Source organism: Malaclemys terrapin, chromosome 14 (genome assembly GCF_027887155.1).
Source record: "Malaclemys terrapin pileata isolate rMalTer1 chromosome 14, rMalTer1.hap1, whole genome shotgun sequence".
Taxonomy (NCBI): domain Eukaryota; kingdom Metazoa; phylum Chordata; order Testudines; family Emydidae; genus Malaclemys; species Malaclemys terrapin.
Window position 1 is genome coordinate 41,094,439 of NC_071518.1, and position 17,187 is coordinate 41,111,625.

At 47.9% G+C, this 17,187-nt stretch overlaps 1 protein-coding gene across 1 annotated transcript in view; it reads right to left on the reverse strand.

Annotated features, from left to right (window-relative positions):
- Window positions 1-17,187, reverse strand: part of HYDIN (HYDIN axonemal central pair apparatus protein) — a 376,996-nt gene that overhangs the window by 183,782 nt on the left and 176,027 nt on the right. The window contains exons 18-22 of the mRNA XM_054049428.1: window positions 16,308-16,546; window positions 9,412-9,667; window positions 5,537-5,680; window positions 3,654-3,797; window positions 1,413-1,726 (exon numbers count right to left, since the gene is read on the reverse strand). Coding sequence (XP_053905403.1) covers window positions 1,413-1,726; window positions 3,654-3,797; window positions 5,537-5,680; window positions 9,412-9,667; window positions 16,308-16,546 — 1,097 coding nt within the window. The remainder of the gene's footprint in view (window positions 1-1,412; window positions 1,727-3,653; window positions 3,798-5,536; window positions 5,681-9,411; window positions 9,668-16,307; window positions 16,547-17,187) is intronic.

The window sequence follows — 17,187 nt, forward strand, 5'->3', positions numbered from 1 at the left end:
TGGGCCTTGTGTTTCCAAAAATGCAATGATATTTAAAACATAACAACAGCTACCTAGGCACTCAGCCAGCGAATGGTCACAGATTAAATTAATTCCATGCTGGCTTCACAGTAATGTGCTTACCTCACTTACCTTACTCTAAAATGTATAACCACTGTTCAATAACCAACATTAGAGTCTCTCTTTAGCTTGTAATTAAACATTAATCTAATTTGCCTGGAGATGACTGGAGCCACCAAGCATTGCTATAACAGCCCATGCCTTTTCCCCAGCCCACCATATTCCACCTGCTTTCCCTGCCTCTTCTCACTCTTCTCTATCCTGGAATCCTTGCTAGCCTGATTCTGCAAGGGGCATAAACTTCAATGGCTGAGTTTTCTCCTCAAACTCTCCAAGTATCAATATCTGATCTCCTCTACTTCCCAAAAGGTCCCTCCTGTGGGCCAGACCCCAGTTTCCGAAGTGAAATTGTTTACTGATGGTCTATGTTATTCAGAATGGCAGCACATCAATACCCAGCAGTTAAGTTTGTTAGGTTTCCTGGGGCATTCCGAAAAACCCATTTACTACTGTAATTAGAATAACTGCCCAAACCCTACTTTTGTATTGTGCTGAGCTGGGGAGAGCTGCTGGGCATGTATTTACAGAAGTGCTCTGATGGTTATACTGCAAGATTGGATCAACCCATTTTCCTTGGCTTGGGGACCCTCAAAACAAAGCTGAGCAGTTCTGATTCCCTAAGGACATTCAGGCAGACAACACTGATAGCTGACCAGAGAACATTTATGGCTGAGCTACAGAACTCACTATTCCTTTACAGGTTGTTTTGAAGAACAGTTCAGTGCATGTGATAAGCACTTTAATGGGTTAGAAAAAAAGCCCTACTAGGGGCAGAATCCGACACTGGGCCAGGAGGCCTGATAAAGCCCTCCACACCACCTTACACCCCCACCAGGGCTGCAGCAGGGTTGGCAGTGGAGCAGAGGGGCAGTAGTCATGAACAGGCTGGTGGCATGGGCAGAACTATGGGATATAGGGCTTTGTGAATCTATTGGCCCCACACCTCCCACAAATGATATGAAAGGGCTTCAGTTGCGATTGAGTCCATCGATTAGACAAGCAGCTGCAAACTCCTCTGCCAACTCCTATCGTGGCCTTGGTTTAGCAGGATGGATATTGCCTCCCCAGCACAACCTCCCAACACCTCATCTGCTTTCATGCAGCTAGCCTTGCCCAGTCAGACTGGCAGGTTGTCAGAGCAGAGACAGCGGGAACTATTTCCAAATGGAGGAAGTTGAAAGCAAATCAGTCTAATTCCAAGCAAAGAGTCTTGGGTTTCACGAAGGAACAAAACACTAACACGAGAAAGAGGAAAGCTCCAAGGATAATAGATAAGGCAATGCCACATCTACCTTATCTGGTTCTCATAGTTGTCCATCAGGAAGGACCAGTGGTACTTGACGAGAAGCGGGCTGCAGTTGGTCATTTTGATGTAACGTACAAGCTCGGTGTCATTCAAGATGCAGCCGAAATCCAAATCCATAGTCTGGAAGTGGAGGTTTGGGAAGTGCACTTCACCCCGAAGGGTGACCTGGTCCTCATGAGGGTGTTCCAGATACCGGATGGTCAGGACCTCCTCTGCAACCCGGGTGTTCAAATCCTTTCTGTAGGAAGGGTCAAACCTGATGGAGAGATGCTGCTCCTCTCCGGTCTCTAGTGTCCTGGGCTGCATTGAGACAGACAGGGATTAATCACTGTTGGACTGAACTTTACCAGTCCAATGGTGTGAAATGCACAAACACACATTGACAATCCGTGAAAAAAACGCGGGCATCTCAGCCCATCCATCTCTGAGCCTCATTATAGCATGCCTAAGTGTCTGGCAGATCAGCCCACAATGAGTCGCATTTCAGACCTTCTCAGATTCACACACATTCCTCTGCATTGCATCAATCCAGCAGAAAGTTTTGCTGAATTTTGAACCCCTCAAAGTTTTGACTAACCAGTACATTGCTGGGTTCATGTTGAGACTAAAAAAAAGTAAACAGTACAGAGAGAAAAAAAAACCAATGGAAGAAATAAAGACAGCATATTGTGAACTGGCTGTGATTTGTGTGTCACTATTGCTCCTATATAAAACTGTGTAAAATAAGAACTGCTCCTCTGTGTCTCATAAGCCCTGTTCTGTTAATAGTTATAGAGCATCTCCTGCAACTGAAGTTCTAGGGGATGGTGCTTTTTGAGCAGGAGGATCTGAGGGTTAGCTCTGTTGTCACTATTAAGTGGCTACTGTTTGCAGCAAATTCGTAACCACGAAGTCCTAGATATGAGGAGTCGTTCCCCTATCACTAATACACAGCACAGGATTCCCTATGTTCCTGGTTTTGTAAGTGAATATCCATTTGGGTGGGGGGAGGAAACATGAGTCAAGAAAAAGGGTCAGGAACTCAAACTAATTCTGTCAACCCCAAAATTAGTCTGAGGTTTGCAAAACCTCAAGCTCCAATGGCTTTGCCCAATCCAAACCGAGGAGAAAATCTCCTGCCAGGAAACGATGTGGCAATTTCATGCAATACTGTGGCAAGTGTGATGAGTCAGCAGGCCTGATTCTGATCTCACCTGCACTGGTTTTACTTCCGTGTAACTCCATTGCTCATCATTTACACAGGCGTGTCAGAACACGAGGTGGCTGGCTGGAGCAGGGGCTGGCTAGCGTGAAACAGGCATGGACTAGGGCAGGAGCCGGAGCAAGGGCAGTCTACCAGAATTACTAGGCAAGGGGAGTGCTCCTGGCCAGGTAGTGATATTGAGCAAACTGGAGCAACTGCCTCCCTTGAACAGCCTATACACCAGCCTTGGGATCATAGGCGCCAACTTCCTCTCTACCTGGGGGTGCTCAACCCCCCCCACGACCAATGCCCCCACTCCACCCCTTCCCCCAAGCCCCCACCCCGCCTCTTCCCACCCTCGCTCTGCCCCCAGCCCTGCTTCAAATCCACCCCTTCCCCCAAACTCCCACCCTCACTCTGCCCCCAGCCCTGCCTCAACTCCACCCCTTCCCCCAAGTCCACACCCCACCCCACCTCTTTCTGCCCCCACCCCGCCTCTTCTCGCCCCTGCCCTGCCTCTTCCCCGCCCCTTTCCGCCCTCTCCCCCAAGCATGCCCTTCCCCCTCCCTCCAAGTGTAACCCACACACTCCTGGGTGTGGTGCTCTGTCCCATCTAGTGGCACCAAGACCACTGAGACAGAGATAAATGAGTCTGCTCTACAGCCTTAACTAACAGCCACATGGCTTTTAGCTCATGCAGTAGAGGCTCATGCCCTAAGCTCCAGCTGCTCCAGGTTCAATCCTGCCTGCCGATGACCAGGGTCGGTCGGTGTTACACAAGCACCAAAAGAAGGCATTACTCCGCTGCTCCTCAACCCTCCTAGCCTTCAGAACAGCTACCTTAGACCAAGTGTATTTCAAAAACCCAGAAATGTGTGTGTCAGATGATCCAATAGTTTGCTTTGCTTTCAGATTTAACTCAGACCAACACGCTGATGATCATATAGAATTAATCTCAGTGCTACCCTTGGAAGCCTCTCTGTTCTTTGCTCCTCAGACACAAACACACCAAGGAGCCTTACATGAAACCTATAGTCTGCTTACCTGAGCCTCTGCAGGCAGCGTTTGCTGGTCTGTATCACAGAGGAAGAAGGGGGCTTGTAGGGACAGGAGAATGCTGAGTGGCAGGGAGGAGACGTTCTTTAAGATCAGAGGTTCATACTGCGAAGTCAGGACATCACTGGGGCGCTGTGTAGATGCAAAGCTATGTGAGAAAGGAAGAGAAACCCCGAGACAAGCACATGCCCACTAGGACTACTGTGCTGCAGGCAGGCAGCTGGGCCTGGAAGGGAGATTTCAGTCCTCCGCCACAGCACAGCAGCTCATTTCTACAGCTTTTGTGGCATGAGCAAAGTCCAACATGCCTCATCAAGTCTGTGTGTGGACATGACAATGCTGGCTTTGTAGGGTGACGCTAAAGCATTTTCTGAACGAAGCAGGGTATAGCGTTGTGTTTCTACAATGTCACAAGAAAAAATAAGGATAAGGAAATAAGGCATACAATTTTAAGTGAGAGTAATTAGCCATTGGAACAATTTACCAAGGGTCATGGTGATTTGATTTTAAAATCAAGATTGGATGTTTTTCTACAAGATCTGCGCTAGGAATTATTTTGGGAACGTTCTCTGGCCTGTGGTATTTAGGAGGTCAGACTAGATGATCACAGTGGTCCCTTTCTGGCCTTGGTATCTATTGTTCTTTTTCTCATTTCTTCCTGGGTTCCCTTTCCCCAATTTTCAAAATGTTCCAATTTGAAATTTCATCAAAATTCAAAAACCATTATGACCAGCTGTATAACTGGTCAGAAATTGGGGAAACTTTTCAATGACAATTTTGTCAATTTCTCCCCTTCCCTCTCCCCCCCTTTTCTTTTTCTTATTTCAAAATTCTCACACACCCAAAATCGGCAAAGTTTGAAAAATTTCAACCAGCTCTATCACTATTAATACTTTCTAGCCCTTTTCTCCCTCAAATGCATTTACTTTACAAACCATAACATGTGAGGCTGGGAAGTATTACTATCCCCATTTTACAGATGGAGAAGTAGAGGCACAAAGAAGTGAAATGACTTGACCAAGATCATACAGGAAAGTGCAGTTGCAGAGTGGGGAACAGAACACAGGTCCCCTGACTCCAAGTCCTATACTTTAGCTAATAGACAGTGAATCTTTCTCAGTCTAACTGCACAAAGGGCTTTTATTCACAGAGTAAATCCTGCCAACCTTACTGATCTGAGGCATCCCATTAAAGTCAATGGGGTTACTTGCATGAGAAAGACAAGCAAGAAAGTCTTTGAATCTTTCCTAAATCAGATGCACAGAGCGCTCACATAGTGGGGTGGGGCAATGGTTTTACTGGCATTCATGTGTGATGATCTGGAACCCCGCTCGTGGCCTCAGCATTGCTATGGCACCATCCCACACGGAAGCTGATCAGTTCTTTATTTCTCAACACACTATCATGCGACTTGCCCAGGGGCCTTGGGAAGGTCACTTAGCTGCTCTCGCGGTTTGTCTACACTCCAGCGGGGAGGTGTAATTTCCAGCTCAAGCAGACACCCCCACCCTAGCTAGTGTGGTAAAAATAGAAGTGCAGCCGCCTTGGCTGGCCGCCCTAAGTATGATCCTGGCCAAGATGAAAAGTAGGTACTTGGGGCAGCTAATCCCTCCCACTGCTTGCACCTTATCTACCCACAGGCATAGCGGGATGGTGAGGAATTAATTAATGCTTCTAAAGGAGACTGACCATGTAAAACACTATTAAAAGCAAAATCCCACTGAAGTCAATTGCAAAACTCCCATTGACTTCAATGGGGCCAGGATTTCACAGTCTTTGCACACGTTTGTACACACACACACACACACACAATCCTTTCAAACAGCCATTTGGCTGACTATTAAATGCCAGCAGTCAGCCTAATGCTTTACCTTCTCCACTCGGAAAGTGATCTCTTTGGAGGAGAGGTGCAGAATGGGTGCGATGAATTCACATGTGACGTCCACTTGCATTATCCGTTCCTTCCCAGACTGCTTCCCTATAATGGCATGGCAAATCAATCGTTCCTTCACTACCTGTGCAGGAAACAGTCACAGCTCATTGTCAGTGCGACACTAGCAGCAGTACTGAGATACATCTTGGCTGCTGGTACAAAGCCAATGGGTTCCATGTGCACGAACAGCAGCCTGTTACCTATTCTTGGCACTCACTGGGCACCATAGCCTATAGGACTAAAGATATATACATCTGTCTGTAAAATTTCCTGTGTTTCTCTATACTGCACTCTGTTTTTTCAATACTAACATTTCCATAATACCATGTGTTCTGCAACTCCTGATGAAGACACTTCTGAGTTAGGTGCTACCTATGACCATAATAACTAAAGCATCAAATTAATATTTTTATGATCTATCCCTTTGCCAAGCACAAAACTTTTATAAAACTGGAGGGAATCATTTTTTAAAAAATAGGTGCTATATTAAGGAAAATAGATAAAGGAATCCTGATGCCAGCAAACCTGCCCTCAAAACCATCACAAAAATTATAGGCAGAAAGGACCCTATAATCCAGTCAGCTCTTTTCCTTGTCAAAGCAAGATTCCTTCCTCCTCTATGTTTCTGTTTGTCTGATCCAGTTTTAAAAGTCCTCTGCGTTGGGGCTTGCAACACATTCCTTGGGAGTCAACTGGCCAACACAACAACTCTCACGTCAGGAGATTTTTCTGAGTCACCTTACACAAGAACATAAGAACGGTCATACTGGGTCAGACCAAAGGTCCATCTAGCTTAGTATCCTGTCTTCCAACAGTGGCCAATGCCAGGTACCCCAGAGGGAATGAACAGAACAGGTAATCATCAAGTGATTCATCCCCTGTCGCCCATTCCCAGCTTCTGGCAAACAGAGGCTAGGGACACCATTCCTGCCCATCCTGGTTGATAGCCATTCATCCATGAACTAATCTAGTTCTTGTTTGAACCCTGTTATAGTCTGGCCTTCACAACATCCTCTGGCAAAGAGTTCCAGAGACTGACTGTGTGTTGTGTGAAAAAATACTCTTTTGTTGGTTTTAAACCTGCTGCATATTAATTTCATTTGGTGACCCCTAGTTCTTGTGTTATGAGAAGGAGTAAATAACATTTCCTTATTTACTTTCTCCAAACCTGTCATGATTGTATAGCCCTCTATCATATCCCCCCTTAGCCCTCTCTTTTCTAAGCTGAAAATTCCCAGTCTTATTAATCTCTCCTCATATGGAAGCCGTTCCAGACCCCTAATCATTTTTGTTGCCCTTTTCTGAATCTTTTCCAATTCCAATATATCTTTGAGATGGGGCGACCACATTTGCATGCAGTATTCAAGATGTGGGTGTACCATGGATTTATATAGAGGCAACACGATATTTTCTGTCTTATTATCTATCCCTTTCTTAATGATTCCCAACATTCTGTTCACTTTTTTGAATGGATGTTTTCACAGACTTATCCACAATGACTCCAAGATCTTTCTTGAATGGTAAAAGCTAATTTAGACCCCAGCATTTTATATGTATAGTTGGGATTATGTTTTCCAATGTGCGTTACTTTGCATTTATCAACATTGAATTTCATCTGCCATTTTGTTCCCCAGTCACGCAGTTTTGAGAGATCCTTTTGTAACTCTTCACAGTCTGCCTGGGACTTATCTTGAGTAGTTTTGTATCATCTGCAAATCTTCAATTTCATCCCATTACTCCTAAGCTATCCCCTATGGTGCTATAACAACACTTTTCCTCCTTCCCTGGAGTTTGGCGCCCTCCCGGTACTTGCTAAAGTTGTCACATATCCAAGCTACGTACCCAGAGCTCTTCTCAGTCTTGAGGTGAGGCCTGCAGAGCTGCCGGGCAGTGAACACCTACATGCTGCCACCGAGCAGCATCTATAACCAGCTCATGCTCCACTACCCAGGCCTGCTGCAGGCACAGACCACAGAAAGTCCTGCCTCAAGGGGTCTGAGAGGCAGCAGCCTCATGACTCCTGATTGGCTCCCCACCCTAGGTAAACCCAAGGGATGGTCCACGAAGTGTCTAGGCAACAGCGTGGATCTCCTGTAGCTGCCATGATCATTCCCGTTCTTGAATTCCTGTCTTTGACCTTGGCTTGATTTGGATCTCGCCTCCTGACCTGGACACTGACCCCAGCCTGGAATTTGATCATGAACTCCTCTGCTACTCCCAGCCCCAGGTTTCACCTGGCTCTGATCCTTGGTCCCGACTGCCCTTGTCAGGATCCAGACAGCAAGTCAGTCCCTCTAGCCTCCTGATCGTTTGATTCTCTTCTTTAGGCCCAATCCAATGTGTCAACATCTATCAGGTAATGAGGTGCCCATAACTAAATAGGATACCCCAGTAGCAGTCCTAACAGAACCGTACAGCAACCAGAATCTCTGCTGCCTGGAAAAAAGCCATGCAGAAGTGTGAAAACTGGGTTTTCTTCTGCCACCAGTTGGGACGGACAGGGTCTCCCCCTGCGACATAGCACAAGATTTCCACCCCACTAAGCTCATAGACCATTGGGGATCTGCCAGAGGGAAGGGCAACCACATTGCTATACTATCTATTCCCTTGGCATGCAATAGCCCAGGAGGGAACAGAAAACTTCCTCCGAGAGGGTCAGCTAGCTGGTGAGTACTCCAGAAACACCTCTCCCCCGGAGCATTCCACAGCACTGACATCAGGGACAACCCAAGCTAAGAAACATTCCCTCTGAATTACTATGCACAGCTATGGCCTGCAGTTCTGGATTCTCCTGCTTCAGAACAGCTTGACTGGCAACCCCCTCTTCTCCCTCCCTGCCTGTTAAACCAGAACCCTGCAGAAGGACTTCCATTGGGCAAGGGGAGGAGAGGAGCAAGCTTCACTCCCACTTCTGAGTCCTCCCCAAGCCTCAAACCAATGGTGCAAGGCTCCCTTTCACTCAAGGAAGGAAAGGGGAGTGTGGGGTCAGTGGAAAGGGATGATTAGGTCCCTGTGCTGTAATGTGCATACACACAGCCCTGAACTTTGTTGTCCATTATCAGATCTAAGTCTCTTTCAGCATTCCCGGTTTCCCCCCCGTTAGCCGGTTGGAGCCTGGGTTTAGTGCCTTTCACAGCATGCTGCAGTGCTATACTTGATGTCCCATGCTGTCCCTGGGACAGAAGGGCAGGGCATACTGGGATGGAAAATATTGATGAGAAACGAGCTGTCAAATATAATGATCTGTGGGAACAGCCTCTTAGAGTGGAAGATATCACTCTGCGTTCTTTAAAAACAATGCATTAGGTCTAACGTTTCCCGACAGGACACAGCATGTTAAATGGACATTTTTAAAATTTCTTTATAAATATAAGTAATGCCTGTGTTCGAGGTGACTGGCCCCGTTACATAGCTGTGTTTTGGATTATTCCCCTCTCCCATTATATTACCTTGCATTTTTCTAATTACTTTCTGGCTGTGATCCTAATCTCTCCAGACACTTCAATATTATTTCTTCAGACTTCCCTTCTGCCTCAGCACATGACTCCCTGTAACTTGTTGCTTGCCCCAGAAGTCAGCTGGTATTTTGGCATTTGAATGTTAGGTTTATGGTAGCTATAGTAACAAGAAAAGCCTTAGCGACTAATAGTGCCCAAGCAAGAAAAGCAACTGGTGCTACCATGGTAACTTGTGGCATTACAGCAATTCTTGAAAGAAATTGATCATTTTCTAAGATAAATGTCAAGGGACCAGCCTAAGAAATACCAGTGGCAACAATCTAATTGAAACGCTGCAGCTCTTGCAGTCCTTTACCTTAGGGGTGTCAGAGGAGCCTTCCAGCATCACATCCATGGTCTTGCCTGGGATCAGCTCCATCCTTAATGGTCGAAGCTTAAACACCGGAGAGGGGGTCTCTGGTTTCTGGGGGGAGTTCTTGCCCTTGGCATTACCGATAGCAGGGAAATGGTTACGCTGGCGAAATGGAGGGAAACCTTCTGTCATCCAGTAGAGCTGATGGGTTCGTCGTCCACGATTGGTTATCTTGAAGCGATAGCAGCAGGGATCCAGACTAGAAGAACAGCAGAATAGAGGCGGATGGAAAAGGTTACTGATGGTGGGGTGTCTCTATTGAGAGAGCAAAAGGTCATTTATTTAACTGGGAAGCTACTAGAGAAATGTATAAAACATTCAATTTGCCAATACCGGGGGGAGGGAGGAGGGATGAAGAGGTGATCACTAGCAGCCAGCACAGATTTACCAAGAACAAATCATGCCAAACCAGCATGATACCATCATACCTTCTTTGACAGGGTAACTGGTTTGGTGGATAGGAGGAATGCGGTAGACATAATATACCTGGACTTCAGCAAGGCTTTTGACACAGTCCCACGTGACATTCTGATAAGTCAGCTGGAGAAATGCGGGTTTGGCGGAACTCCCATTAAGTGGATACAGAATTGATTAAACAACCACAAACAAAGAGAAACTATTAATGGAATGATGTCAGTTTGGAGGGAGGTCTCAAGTGGGGTTCCACAGGGATCTGTTCTGGGTCCGGTGTTATTTAACATCTGTGTCAATGACCAGGATGTAAGAATAAAGCGCATACTGATCAAATGTGCAGATGACACAAAGCTTGGGAAGGAGTGGGGGGGAGACTGCCAACACTTTGGAGGATAAAGCTAAAATTCAGAGGGATCTTAATAAATTGGAGAACTGGGCTAAAGACAAAAACATGAAATTCAACAAAGACAAATGTAAGATGCTACACTAGGGAAGAAAAACCAAATGCATGAATACAGAATGGGGGATAACTGGCTTGGCAGCAGCGCTGCTGAGAAAGATCTGGGAGTTGTGGTGGATCCCAACCTCAACATGAATCAGCAATGTGATGTTGTGGCAAAAAAAGAAATGCAATTTTGGTTGCATTAATAGAGGCATAGCATGGGAGTGATAGTACCGCTCTACTCAGCACTGGTTAGGCCTCAGCTGGAGTACTGTGTCCAGTTTTGGTCACCAATGCATAGAAAGGATCCAGAGGTGAGCGACAAAGATGCTCAAAGGACTGGAATGCAAGTCATATGAGCAAAGGCTGAAGGAACAGGGTAGGTTTACTTTGGAAAAGAGGAGATTAAGAAGGGACATGATAGCAGTCTTCAAATATTGAAAGGCTGCCATAAAAAGATGGAGAAACATTGTTCTCTCTTGCCCCAGAAAGCAGGACAAGAGTCAATGGGTTCAAACTACAGCACAGCAGATTTAGATTAACTCTCAGGAAAAGCTTCCTATCTGTAAAAACAGTAGGCCAATGGAACAGACGCCTAGGGAGGTTGTGGAAGCTTCTTCACTGGAGGTTTTCAAAAGGTTAGTTTAGACCCAACAAATCTTGCATCTTGCCAAGGGGTTAGACTAGATGACCCTTGTTGTCCCTTCTAACCCTATGTTTCTATGATTGCTGGAACGCAGCTATTCAACTGCACCCACCGCATTAACACTAACTCTTAACAGAATGCCATGTTGTGACATCCCAAGAGACTTGTGTGGCTTGAAGCGATGGCTAACACAATATACTTTTTAAAGAGCCACTCTGTGCCAAATGGCCCTCAGTTTACGGAGCGCCTCCTAACAAGCTGCAATAAAGAATCAGGGCCAGCTCCAGGCACCAGCGCAGGAAGGGGTGGCACGTCCGCGTCTTCGGTGTCAATTCGGCAGCGGGTCCCTCGGTCCCTCTCGGAGGGAAGGACCGGCTGCCGAATTGCCGCCGAAGAACGAAGCGGACCGAGCTGCCGAGCTGCCGCCGAAGTGCCGCCGATCGCGGCTTTAGCTTATTTTTTTCCCCCTTCGCCACTTGGGGCAGCAAAAAAGCTGGAGCTGGCCCTGTAAAGAATGAAACAGAAAGGACCAAATCTCAGCATTTGCAGTAATTATGCTTCTCCTTACCTTTCTCTCTTTAATATCCTCTACGTATCTGTGCAAAGCTAGTCCCCAGAGTCCCACAAAGTGAGCTGGTTTAAACTGGCCATGGCAGGAGAGGCAAGCAAGTACCCAGCCCTGTTGTCTGTTACAACTTCCCTTCAGTGCAGCCGCTGAGCACAAGTGGTGGCTCGGGCTAGGCACATGAGTACAATCCTGCCTGCCCCCTGATATGAGCAGCTAGCTCGAGCCACTGTGGCCAGACTGCTGTTTTCAGCACGCTAGATCAATCAGATTGTAGACACCTCCCAGCTGCAGTGTAGCTACATAAAGATCCATCTACATTTTACAAAATAAACCTTGGAGGACTGGAGGGGAGATATTGATCCTTTCCCAACATGACCCTGAAAGGACCGAATCCTGTCTGTGATTCCTCTCATTAAGATCTCTGCACTGCCAAGCCAATGGAGCTTGACAAACCCCCAGGCCTCCCTGTGGGAACTGGCTGAGATAACTGGATTCATGCATGACCTCCAGGGATTTCAGACTAAAGGAAAGAAAGGGCACTGGGTGGCCTGCATCCTGCAACTCCATTTCCTAGAGAAGCTAAAGCTTTTTTTGCTGCTAAAGAGATCCTCTTTCATTGCAATGAGAAAACACAGTGTGCATCTGTATTTGAACATCTGGGTAGACTGTCACCCTTTTCTTCAACTGCTACAGATTAATGGCCTGCTCCAGATAGGAGCTGAGTGCCTTTAACTTCTACCCCACCAGGGGGTGCTCACCACCTAGCAGGATTGGGCTCTAAGGCTCTGTTCTCATTGAAGAGATTCTGAGAAGACGGTGGTAAGCGTGCTACAAGAACTAGACAGAGTCAATAGTTTCCCCATTAGCTACAGTGAGCACAGGGCCGGGCCCTGTCTGCTGTTAGACTGGAGTGACATCAGGGGCTAAATAACAAGAGCTAACATGAAATGAATAGTCAATGAGACATTGATTCCATTATGCACAGAAACATCAAGTGTAAGGTAGTAATTATTTCACTGGATACTAATATAAGCATGACTGGCAGAGGAATTGTTCATGGCACAGTTATGGTCTTGTTTTGGAGGTAAAGAATATGCAGCCAATGAAAAGTGAGTATAACATACCTGGCTAAATACAAAAACAGAATTTACACCATATTCCAAGTTAGTCTGTGAAAGAAAATGTTAAAAATGCATTTGAAGCATACAATGGCTGTGTGAAATATGCCATCTCGTGCAATGCGCAATGACAGATCTGAACTTTAAATCAAGTTCTGTACAGATGCCTAATTTCTGGTTCAGTAAAGGCCAAATTCATCTTAGTATCTATGCCCCACTTCACTTTATTTAGTTGCAGTTTTGCAGCTAGTTGCAATGGTGGCTTAACCGCAGGAAGATGCTGCAGGATAGGAGGAGAAAGACGGTCAGAAGAACATGAATTGAGTAATGCTGCCAACATCTTATCACTATGCATCCAATCTGGCCTTCAGGACATGTCTGATCAACCATCAGGAATAGCCATGGAAACAGTGGTGGACAAACCCAAGCCTTTATGGAGCTTTTAGTTAAGGCCGCAAGTTTGTCACGGAAGTCACGGATTCCACGACTTTGCGTGACCTCCATGATTTCTGCAGCGACCGCTACACCTGGCCCTGCAGCAGCGCAGGCAGCCTCTGGGCCAGTTGCACCAGCCACTGCTGGGGAAGTCTCGGGCCACCGCGCCCCCTTCCCCCAGAAGCAGCAGGAGTTTGGGTGTGGGAGAGGGCAGGGGATTGGGGCAATGGACAGGGTGAGGCAGGCTCTGGGCAGCGCTTACCTCAGGGAGCTCCCCAGAAGCAGCAATATACCCCTTGCTCAGCTCCTAGGCAGAGGCATGGCCAGGTAGCTCTGCGTGCTGCCTCTGCTTGCAGGCACCACCCCCACAGCTCCCATTGGCAGTGGTTCCCGGCTAATGGGAGCTGCAGAGCCAGGGGTCTGGGCAGAGGCAGCACACAGAGCTGCCTGGCCATGTCTCTGCCTAAGAGCTGAGCGAGGGGGATGTCGCTGCTTTCGGGGAGGCACGGAGCCAGGTAGGGAGCCTGCCAGTCCTGCCAGCACCAGTGGGGGTCCCGGGCTGCGCTAGGGTTGCCAGGCATCTGGTTTTCAACCAGAATGCCCGATCGAAAAGGGACCCTGGTGGCTCTGGTCAGCACCGCTGACCGGGCCGTTAAATGTCCGGTTGGTGGCACAGCGGGGCTAAGGCAGGCTCCCTGCCTGCCCTGGCTGCGTGCAGCTCCCAGAAGCGGCTAGCATGTCCGGCCCCTAGATGCAGGGATGACCAGGGAAGCTCCACGTGCTGGCTCTGCTCCCAGCACCGGCTTTGCAGCTCCCATTGGCTGGGAACCATGGCCAATGGGAGCTGGGAACCATGGCCAATGGGAGCTGTCGGGGTGGCGCCTGCAGGCGCAGGCAGCATGCACCACACAGAGCCTCCTGGCTGCGCCTCCACATAGGGGCCGGACAAGCCAGCCACTTTCGAGAGCAGCGTGGAGCCAGGGACTGCCTGAGGTAAACGCTGCCCGTCTGGAGTCCGCACCCCAAACAACCTGCCCGAGGTCGGAACCTACCCCCGCACCCTAACTCCCTCCCAGACCCCGCACCCCACCCCCTGCCCCAGGTCAGAACCCCCTCCTGCACCCAAATTCTCTCAGAGCCTGCACCCCCTTCCACACCCCAATCACCTACCCCAGCCCTGAGCCCCCTCCTGCATTCCAAACCCCTTGGCCCCAGCTCGGAGCCCCCTCCTGCACCCCAAAACCCTGATCCCCAGCCCCACCCCAGAGCCCTCACCCCCTCCCATACCCCTGCCCAGAACCCCTTTCCACACCCTGAACCCCTCATTTCTGGCCCCACTTGGAGCCCTCACCCCCAGTGAAAGTGAGTGAGGGTGGGGCAGAGCAAGTAACGGGGGGGGGCTGGAGTGAGTGGGGGCAGGGCCTCAGAAGGGCAGGGGCAGGGTCTCAGGGAAGTGGTATTTGGTTTTGTGCAATTAGAAAGTTGGCAATCCTAGGCTGTGCACTGCTGCCCTCCCCCCTCCCAGCACCAGCGGGGGCCCCGGGCTGCACATCACTGCTCACCTCCCTTCCAGCACCAGCGGGGGGTCACGGGCTGCACACCACCGCCCTCCCTCCAGCACCCGTGGCGCTCCAGGGCCGCTCCCCCCCCGCCCCCAGCATCCCGGGCACCCCAGGGCCGCCCCACTCCAAGATTTATTCAGGGTTATATAGTAGAAGCCATGGACAGGTCACGGGCCATTAATTTTTGTTTACTGCCCGTGACCTGTCCGTGACTTTTACTAGAAATACCCGTGACTAAAATACAGCCTTACTTATAGTTAACCAAGGATCACAAAACGCCCCAGACATCTACACTCAAATGGAACTAAAGCTCAAAACTAGTCTAGGTGACTGAAAACTATCGTATCTCAAACCCTTAGAGCTAAATTCTTCCATTTGAGACTCATCTCTTTTCCATTCACCATCCAGGGTCAATGGACTTTTGCTTTCCCGCAACTATTTTCAAAACAGGATCTTGCAGTCATTCTCTCTTTTCCAATCAAGATATAAAGCTTTTCTTCCAGCTTCTGCCCTAAAGCCAAGAGAGATTGGTGGGAAAAGATGAGGCGCAAGAGGAGGGGAGACATGAAGAAAGATGAGAAGAGAGGCTAACTGTCATGACTCGCAGGTCTCTAACCAACCTGGATCTGCAGGTTTCCTGGGCAGCATCATGCTCCAACCCCCCCACTGATGACTTACTAGCATATGCTAGAACCAGGACTCCTTGAAACCCAGCTCACTCAGAACTCGCCTTTGGGCCCCAACTGTTGGAAGACTGGGGCTCCTGATTGGCCTTCTTCCCCTGTTTAAGCCAGAAGAAGGAATAAGACGTCATAGAATGATAAAATCATAGGACTAGACGGGACCTCAAGAGGTCATCTAGCCCAGTCCCCTGCACTCATGGCAGGACTAAATATAACTGGGTTCCACCCTGCTTTGGACCGCACATCCAACACTGCCTGCTCCTGATCTCAACCACCTGGTTTCCTGACTCAGCCGGATTCCTGGTATCTAACTTATAGTTCCTGACCTTCTAGTCCTGAACTCCAGCTGGCAATGGGGACCTGCGCCCACCCCACAAGATAACCACTAGGCCTGACTGCCTACGTCCCAGCCCTGACACTAATAGACAGAACTCCAGCAGGGGACCCATAGAATAAGTGAGCTAGGGAAGGTTCAAGGACAAAGACAAATTTTGCTGCTCTCCCAAGGCACTGAGGTGTGGAGCCTGCTGCAGGTAAAAAGAAAACAGTACTGTTAATTTAGAAGAGGGGCTGCTAAAGAGCAACATCAAGATTCATTGCTGCTGCAGGGGAGTGGGGGTCATGACCCACCCATCAGGTGAAAAAAGGAGCAAAATGTTTGAATGATCAAAAAATAAACGTTTTTTTTATGCATCATTTGTCAATCTTCAGCCTCCTGGACCTTCTGCAATTTCCACTTAGTGGAATTTTGTCAACCACGTCCCATCTTGTTAGCATTCTAAAGTGACAAGTGACTTTGAAAGGGCTACAATATGTTTTCCAATGTAGCGCCTATTTAAGTCAATGGGAGCCATGCCCTTGTACCTACAGTCCTAAGGGACTATAATAAAAAAACGTCCTTGCTGGGGCTCTTTATTTGGTCCATGGAGATGAAGAAGCATAGGAAAAAGAGAGCCAGAGAGATGACCTACCTGAAATGGGGTCCCAAGTTGAGTGCTGGAGCAAAGGGTTTGTCCGTGACAATCGTGGTACCAATGCCAACAGCCTGGACTGGGATCACACAGGTATTGCTGTTTTGTATGAACAAGTTCATCTTGTCTTGGAATTTCACCGTGTCATCCAAGTTAGCAATCAGAGTCAGCGATACCTTAGCCTCCGGGGGAACTACACCTTCACTGGGCTCAATCCTCCACAACGAGTGACTGCGAGCCTGCAACAAGATCCAGAAGCCAAGATCAGAATAGAGCCATTGGCCTCAATGTACCAGTGAGGCACTACAGGATATGGTTAAAAGGAAGAGAAAGCAATGACGGGCAGGGAAAAAGCAGCATCTCAGGCTAAAATGATTTCTTAAGGAACTCTATGTTTTAATGTTCTAATTCATCACATCTAATAACGAAGGCTGAAACCACATGAGGACTGTTGTATTAATTAAGGTCTAGTAGGCCTATGTGAATTGTGAGCCAAACTGTTGGAAAGTAGGTAAAGGTTCATGAATTATTACAATGACCTGTTATATAAAAATTGTTTAAGAAAGATTTGGGAAGGAGACAGACTGAATTAATTTAAACAGAGCCGGTTTACTGATGCCACTCAAGGACTGTGTTAAGATCATGCCTGGTAGACAAGAAAAGTGTGAGACTGGAAATCAGTGGACCAAAATTGGTGCTTCAGAAATTGGGCCTAATTGGTAGATACAATAATGAGAGGATGAGCTATTCTGCACTTTTTGAGGCCCTTATAAAGGGAAATGGGGGTGAAACCATCACCACGGCTGCAACGGAAAGATTTTTTCAAAGACGCCAGACCCTGAAACTCATCGCTACATCAGTGAGGATCCCAGCCTGATGC